Raw genomic sequence first — 7836 nt, forward strand, 5'->3', positions numbered from 1 at the left:
GTTCCAATTTTGCCGAGGTTAGTTTCTGCTCCTTACAACTAGAATTTAAGCTCTGAAGACTCATTATTTCATAAGTATGATTAATATTTGACATTTCATTATATAGAAACCACCGTTGGAAACAAGAAATTCAGCTAAACTTTGCCATTTGACTATACAAACTGAAAAACTAGTTTTCATAGTTTTTTCCAAGTTTTTTCTTCCAATGATTTGATGAAATGCAACATCTAATATAGTGTTCTATTTAGATTCAGTTACATAATCAAAAACATGACAGCGGACTCGAAACTACCAGAATGGGATTGAACCAATTCTCAGACATGAGCGATGAAGAGTTCACTTCTAAAATGGGCGGATGTTTCAAACCTGGAGGTCTTTCTTCAGTTCCAGAAAATGTCCAGCTGTTCCAGAGAACGTCGGAGCCAGTGGCCGATTCGAAGGATTGGAGGGATGACAATGTGGTGACAGGTGTGAAAAATCAAGGACAATGTGGCAGCTGCTGGGCCTTCGGAGCAATCGGCGCAGTTGAGAGTCATCTGGCCATCAAAAAGAGCGGGAAAAGTCCAGCTTCAAATTATGGTAAATGTTGAAAGTTTAAACCTATTAGTCGTTAAAAAAACAGCTTCGATAATGAAAAAGACCAAATTACAGACCGATATTCCAATATCATAAAAAAAAATCAGTGCCTCATTTTAAAAAGCAGAGCCAGTTGGTGTGCAAGTAGCACAGATTTTTCCAATCACATTGGTTTCAAAAAAACTTAGTCACAAAGAAAAATTTAGATTATAAAGAAAAAAGATTTAAGAATGTTTCATAAGTCGTTTAATTTTTTTCTTACTTTCCTGTTATTTTAATTGAAGAAAAGTTATACAAAAATCTCCAAACAATGAAAGGCAAAAATAACCAACCTAACGTTACAAGTTCAGAAGTGATATAACACGCTTAAATGGTGGTGGAGAGGTCCTTTTTTCATCAATTTTCCTTATTTAGTCTGAAAACCGAAAACATTTAGACCAGTTTTTTCGACACAGAGGAAACATTTTTGAAAGTATTTGTAATATATATCACGGCAAAAAAGACTTTGTTAAAACTCAAGACTTGACACTTATGAAATTTCCACCAAATTTTTCGGATGTTAAAATTATTTTTTTGGTTAAAATATACGTAAGAACTTATCTTTTTTTTTTCGAGCTTGTTTTTGTTACAGAAGTGTAAAACATTCTTCTGGTAGCGAAGCCAAGTTTTTTTTGAAGTAAAAAAGTAAATTTAAAATTTTTTTCTAATTGCAGCAGACAACGAGTCTTTGCCAGTGTCCTTGAGTGAACAACAACTGGTGGACTGCAATGGTGCCGCGGGTAATAACGGATGCGGAGGGGGATTTCATTGGGCCGCTTTCCAGTACATAATCTCAGAGGGTTCTCTGCCTGAAGAGAACTACCCGTACATATCTGGAGTAGACGGCGCCGAGCGCAACTGCCGCAACTTCAACAACCAGTCTGTGGAAACTAAACTTAGTAGCTATGCTTGGGTGCCGGCAGGGCAAGAAGACTTGCTTAAAGAGGCGGTGTTCGTGCATGGACCTGTAGCGGTCGCAATAGCCATACCTACCAATCCCCTGTCATTCAAGAATTACTATCGGGGGATTACTTCATGCCCTGGTGATGCTGAACTGAACCATGCAGTGCTTGTGGTCGGCTATGGAACGGAAGCTACCGGGGAGGACTATTGGCTGATCAAAAACAGCTATGGAGAAACTTGGGGAGACGAAGGATATTTTAAACTGAGGAGAAACGCAGGAAATCAGTGTGGAATTGCTAATTTCGCTTTCTACCCCATAATCTGACCAACAAAACTAATATTGAACACTCATCAAAATTAAGACTCACTCAATAAATAGCTGCTTTTTAATAAAAAAGACATATTGACTTGAAACTGTGCGTCAGATTAGTGCAACTATAAATACAATATTTATACTTCTTTCGAATGACGTTTTGAAAAATAACATCTCTTTTTTTTAGCATAACAGTCATCTTGAAGTTTTTTATTTTTGGTAAACTGATACTTACTCTGATACAAAAAAAAACCGTTAAGCATCAAACAGATTGATAATTTTTGAACGGGCAGTTAGATAACACTCCATAAGTTTTATGAGCAGAACCAGAAAAGGACTAATAATTACATCGTTGTCGCAACGTTTTCTTTTTTTGTTTTCCGACTTTTGTAGCGGAAGTAAAGGAATATTTGTGTTCGGGGTGGGTTCTTTTTTCTTCAGACAAATTTCGACTTTTTAACTAGCCATTTTTGACGGGATTTTTTTTATATATCATTCGAAAGGTATTGTTGTCTTGAGCTCAAATTTGAAAAGATATTTCACCCGTGATTATTTTTCGTAAAGTTACAGGGTTTTAAAGATTGCCATTTTGGCCAATTTGGGACAATTAACGCGCGATATATTTCGCACTATTAACGCGTAAGCGGAGAGTTAATCCGTCTTGGAAATTGTTCCAAACTGGTTGAAAGAAGCTTATTTGCCATAATTGATTTCTTACTACGAGCGAAATCTATCACTTTGTACTTTATATGGCGCGTGGGCGATGAATTTTGCAAAAATCTTAAATAAAAAAAAGCTATTTTTACGTTTAATTTTTCATTTTAAATTATTTTTTTTACTTAATTTTTCACGGTATTACTGCTCCATAGACCTTAAAAGGCAGTCAGAACATTCAGGGCTTCGCCATGATTTGAGCAATTTTGTTTGAAGATTAGGGATTGATTTTTTGAGGATAAGAACTCTTTTGAAAAGAATTTGCTCATTTTTTGTCTTCTCATCGAGTTTTGGAATATCTTTTTTTCATTGTTTAAACTAAGCAAACTGGTGCAATTTTTAATAAAATTTTTAGAAATTATTTCATTTCGTTATAATCTTGTACTACGCTTGTAAATATGAGCAATTTCAGTTTTATGATTTGTTTGTCGATAGTTATAACATTTTTAATTTTAGGAGTGGTAGATCTGAAATCAATTTATCAAAATCGAGCTGAAGATTTTGAAAAATCTCTCAAAATATCTAGCCTTCATTATTCAGAAACCAAAAGTTCGCCAAATTTAATTACTCAAATTGAAAAGCCAGCCATTTCTTCATGCGATGGCGCTCCAATATCTCAAAAAATTCACATTCTTGGCATAAATTTGACACACGCTGCCGCAGATTATCTAAGATCCGACTTTTTGAAGCTCTCTAATTGGATTGAACTAACAGAAATTACAATCGGTAGCGATGATCCGAATTATAATGTAAACCCAATTATTTACGCTGCTATGCAATTCAACGAGAGCTGTCCTCGGCATGAATTATATGGTGTTATAGTCGGTAACACTTATTTCAACCCGAGAACTCTGAACACAATGTCGTCAGCTATGAACGAATCTTCGTTTCTAATCATTGATGAGAATCGCCTAGACCCGAAAAAGGATAAACTTCCAGTTTACGCTGCGTTCATGAATCAAGAGGCAATGCTTAAACTTGCCCAGGGTGCAACTTTGTTCACGGATATTTCACAGCAAATGGGCTATGGAATGCAATTTGTTCACTTTATTGCGTCACAAAACGAGACTGTGGTTTCAATTTACGAGACGAAAGATATCCGAGAAGCTCATCCGCCGACTAGGCAACCTTGCGATTTAACTTCGCTGATCGCAATACGCGACTTGGACCAGAAGTTTTCACACACCCAGACTTTCCTTATATGGGTGAATTCGCCGTATAACTGCAGAAATAAACTGGCTCAAGATTTTTTTCGACCACTCAGAAAAGCTTCAAAATTTGACTGCCATTGTAGTTAGACAGATTTCAATTTTATGACTAAAAACATTCAAATGCTGACCGACCAACTAGCAAATGATGTTTCGACAACAACCATAACTACAACTAATTTTGCGTTTTGTATGTTTCTGAAGCAAGGCGTAGTGGTTGGGGTATAACTGGGATAGTGGGTAACTTAAGTGCTCAAGATATAAGGGGGGGGGGGGGAGTCGGAGGAGGTTCTGAAAAAGAAACAAAATGTGCTTTTCATCGGAATAATCAAAGTTTGACCTTCATAGTTTTAAAAAATTCAAAAAAAACTTCAGGAAAAACTATGAGAGACTAAACATGAGAGGAAAAACTAAACAGCAGTTTTATTCAGTTTTTTTTGTAAAACAAACAAACCTTAGACCAATTTTAAGATATAAAATTGGCATTTGGAGGCCTATACTTCTTTGAAAATAAAGATGCGAAGCTTTTCCATTTCAAATGAAATACTGCACGTTATGAGCAAAAACTTTTTTTTAACATAGCTGACAAATGCAAACATTTGAGCCTCATTTTGAGTCTAAACACAGAAAATACAGTTGAAAATCAATTAAAATTCTTAAGTAAAAGTTGAGTAGTCGCAGAAAAACTTTGAAGTATAGTAGAAATTATTTTTTTAAAGTGTAGTAGAAATTATTTTTGAAAACAAAAAAGTCCCATAAAACTTATAGATCTGCATGACTCTTAAAAAAAAAGTTTTCCATGAACTGATTCCAACTTTACCATATCCCATTTACAATCCCATTTACAATATTGCAATCACAAGCACAAGCTGAATACTATTTCTAAAAATTAATTATAATCAGTCAGATTGCAAAAAGATTTGATGCCGCAAAAACATTAGCATTTAATTCAAAATTAGATCTAAGAGGGGGGGGGGGGGGGGGGCTTCATTAAAAAAGTTGATCCCTCGCCAACCAAATGGTTTCCTTTTGGTACTGCTTCAGGATACGTTTTTTTCTGGCTGACTGGGTCAAGTAATCTTAAAAAAGCTAATGTATATACACACTAAAATACCAAAGTATATAAAATTGGCAATTAGAAGATTGAAAAACAAACATTGAAATCGAATGAAATGAAACATATAGTGTAGAACTGGTGATTCTACTGTATTACATGCTATAATAAACTGAGAGTAAGATTGATTCGTCATTAAGTTAAGCAGTAGAGCAAACAAAGGGTAAAATTCGATATAGTTCAATCTTCGAAGATATCGTCCCTCCTATTCCAGAATATAAAATTTGACAAATCGGCGAACTCCCCCCCTCCCCCCCCCCAAATCGGAACTAAGAAATCTAATGTTATGAAATTCAGAGGAGCGATACTAGAGATGATTTGACCAGGGCATACAAAAATCGGGACCCGTCAGACCCTCGGGTGCAAGTGATAACGGTCCCCGGAAGTGTAAATGGCCCTATCAGAACTCGGAAACTAGCGGCGGTTTCGGGCTCAAATTCTAGTATGTTGTAGGCCTAGTTGATGGACGCTTAACTTTAGAACCCCAGACCCCTAAGACCCCCACTTCCGGTTTTATGCCTTAAGTAAATAAACCCACCCCTAACTTCCGGAAGTCGTTTCTCGGCCTCCAATGATTGCAGGGAGCTGAAACTTGGAGTGATGATAGGTAGTGGCAAGATAAATCTTGAATTAAAATTTGAAACAAATCCGGCGGTTGCACCGGAAGCTATTAGCACTTGGAAAAACACCCCCTTAGACCGGAATTAGGCAATTTACGCAAAATATTGAGCCAGGGCATACCGATTTTATTGGGGCAATGGACATAAAATACGGACCCTGAAAAAAAAGACCCATAGCGAGTGAAAACGCTCCAGTGACTCCATCCGGTGTTAATAGCCTTTTCCCGGAAAAAGTGATAATGGACCTTAGAAATGGGATGACTTGTGAAGTATTGATGGGATATGAATGAAACTTGGTAGTTAGGACCCCCATGGGATTCCGAACCCAAATATGGAAATTTGACTCCGGTTGACCCCTGGGTGACCTTAAATTGATCTATGGGCTTTTTGACCCCAAAATTGCATAGAAAACCCCGAGATTAACACCGGAATGTAGCGTATTTACCAACCCCTGGAAATGAGAATGGGTCATCTTGCTAAAAATTGAGATAAAACTTATTTATTGGGAACTAGAGCAGAAGCTGATAGAGATATAGCTGTTACATTGCAACCTTGGAGTAGAGGATTTAATTCAAAGTGGACTTGGTAAACATTGGGTTCAGTTTAGCTTGACTGGCGAGTAATCTATTATAAGCAATTCAACTAGACTAAAGAAAAGTAGTCCCAGAGGAAATTGATAGTAATGAGACCGCGGTATGAGAGTTAAGTCTTCTAAAAAGTATGAACGAACGTGGAAATTACTTGGCTTCCCGGTGGTGACTTTCCTGTTTGATTTGACCCCTAATAGACGAACTACGTTCCCCTGATAGCTAGAAGGTCGGGATTGGAATACAGTACAGGTCAAAATTTTAGATGCTTGGAATGAATTAGCTACCCAAGGAAAGGGCCTCCCCCTACCCTTGGGAGGTCGGAACGTTACTGGGATAATTAGAATAAAGACCTTGGGAGGATCACTGGGTAAACATAGCATGGTTTAGAGGAGTTGAACTCGAAAGCTGAATTTCACTGAGTTCAGGAATTGGTTGATTAGAATCGTATGAAATTTGTTTGCTTGGTCAATTTGTGACAGCTACCGCATACCGGGTATCTAATAAGTGTGAAAAGATTCATAAAAGAAACCGAAGTTGGCACGTGGCAGAGTTGACAAGAGGAGGGATATAGTCTTAAACATGCGCGGACGGGTGATTTAGGCGGATGTCAGGACTGATAGGGAATGGCGTGACTTACCTAAAACTAAGTGTACGGAAAGATAAGGAATTGGAGGGTACCGTTGAGCCTGTAAGAGTCAGAACAGTTGGTAACTACTATTAAGGGTAGTTGGTTCTCGTCAGTGAAGAGAACAGTGTAAGCTACGATTGAGAGTAGTTGGTTCTCAGTCAGAGAAGAGAGCGATTGATACTGAGAGAGAGTATAGTTGGTTCTCCGTTAGTTAGAGAGAACAATTATTGCTAGTTAGTCAGGTAATTGGTTTTCGGAGTAAGAGACCAGTAGATAGTTAGTTCTCATCAGAGATTCTCTAGAGAGAGAGAGAGAATAGTTGGTGTTAGTGGAGTTAGTTGGAAGTTAATTGCAATTAGGCAATTTGGCCGATAAATCTCGGACCCGTTCCTTTTGACTTGATTGTTAGATTATATCCTGGCCACTCAGAGCCTTCTGTAATTGGACATATAATCATCCAAATTAATTAATCATTGGAAATTGTTGCGATTGTATCGAGTAGACGAGACAAGACAGCCGAAGAGCAATACACAGAGGGGCAAGCAACATAATACAATACAGAATACCTGCCACCAAAATAACCCTTTCGGGATTGTAGATAGTAGTGAATCTCGGTCGCCCCACTGAATTCACTGCCCAAGGGACGACTTTGCGGTGCCGTTAGGAAAGAGAGAACGAGCCTAGAGCAGAAATCCCCTAAATCTACATATAGCGATATAAAAAGTAGTTTCGCAGTCCAGAACCCTCCCCTCAGGAAATCGTTTGACCCTTTCACCCTTATTTATGGTGCGAATTGATCCTAATTATAAATCAATGTATTATTCCATTACATAACTTTGAGCTATTTATTTGATTCGCATCATTCGTTTTCATGATTTTTTTAAAATCAGGCGTAGCCTATGACGTGTGCGGACATTTGTTTTTAATGTCTTGGCGATTTAAAGAATAGCTTCGAGTTTGCGCGGCTCGCTAAATCAGAAGAATGTAAAAAGAAACTGAAAGTTCAAAATAGCCCCACTAGAAAATTATCCCATCATTTAGCTTACAACAAAAAAAGCAAATTGATAAGAAAAATGCTCACTGACTTTAAGAAATGAAAAATCGCAGCTTAGTAACAATGTTCAAAAATGC

At 37.5% G+C, this 7836-nt stretch overlaps 1 protein-coding gene across 1 annotated transcript; it reads left to right on the forward strand.

Annotated features, from left to right (window-relative positions):
- Positions 1 to 296: 296 nt before the first annotated feature.
- Positions 297 to 5777, forward strand: LOC134843933 (procathepsin L-like). Its single transcript, XM_063860286.1, has 3 exons — positions 297 to 579; positions 1290 to 1803; positions 5657 to 5777. Exons 1-3 carry the CDS (start codon positions 297 to 299, stop codon positions 5775 to 5777), a joined length of 918 nt encoding a protein of 305 aa, XP_063716356.1.
- The last annotated feature ends 2059 nt before the right edge of the window (positions 5778 to 7836 follow it).

The sequence above is a fragment of the Symsagittifera roscoffensis genome, chromosome 4 (genome assembly GCF_963678635.1).
Source record: "Symsagittifera roscoffensis chromosome 4, txSymRosc1.1, whole genome shotgun sequence".
Classification (NCBI taxonomy): domain Eukaryota; kingdom Metazoa; phylum Xenacoelomorpha; order Acoela; family Convolutidae; genus Symsagittifera; species Symsagittifera roscoffensis.

Coding starts and splice junctions, on each gene's coding strand:
- LOC134843933 (XM_063860286.1), top strand. CDS start 297: ATGGGATTGAACCAATTCTCAGACATGAGCGATGAAGAGTTCACTTCT. Junction 580..1,289: donor AAGTCCAGCTTCAAATTATG/GTAAATGTTGAA, acceptor TTCTAATTGCAG/CAGACAACGAGTCTTTGCCA. Junction 1,804..5,656: donor AGGAGAAACGCAGGAAATCA/GTGTGGAATTGC, acceptor CTGAAAAAAAAG/ACCCATAGCGAGTGAAAACG.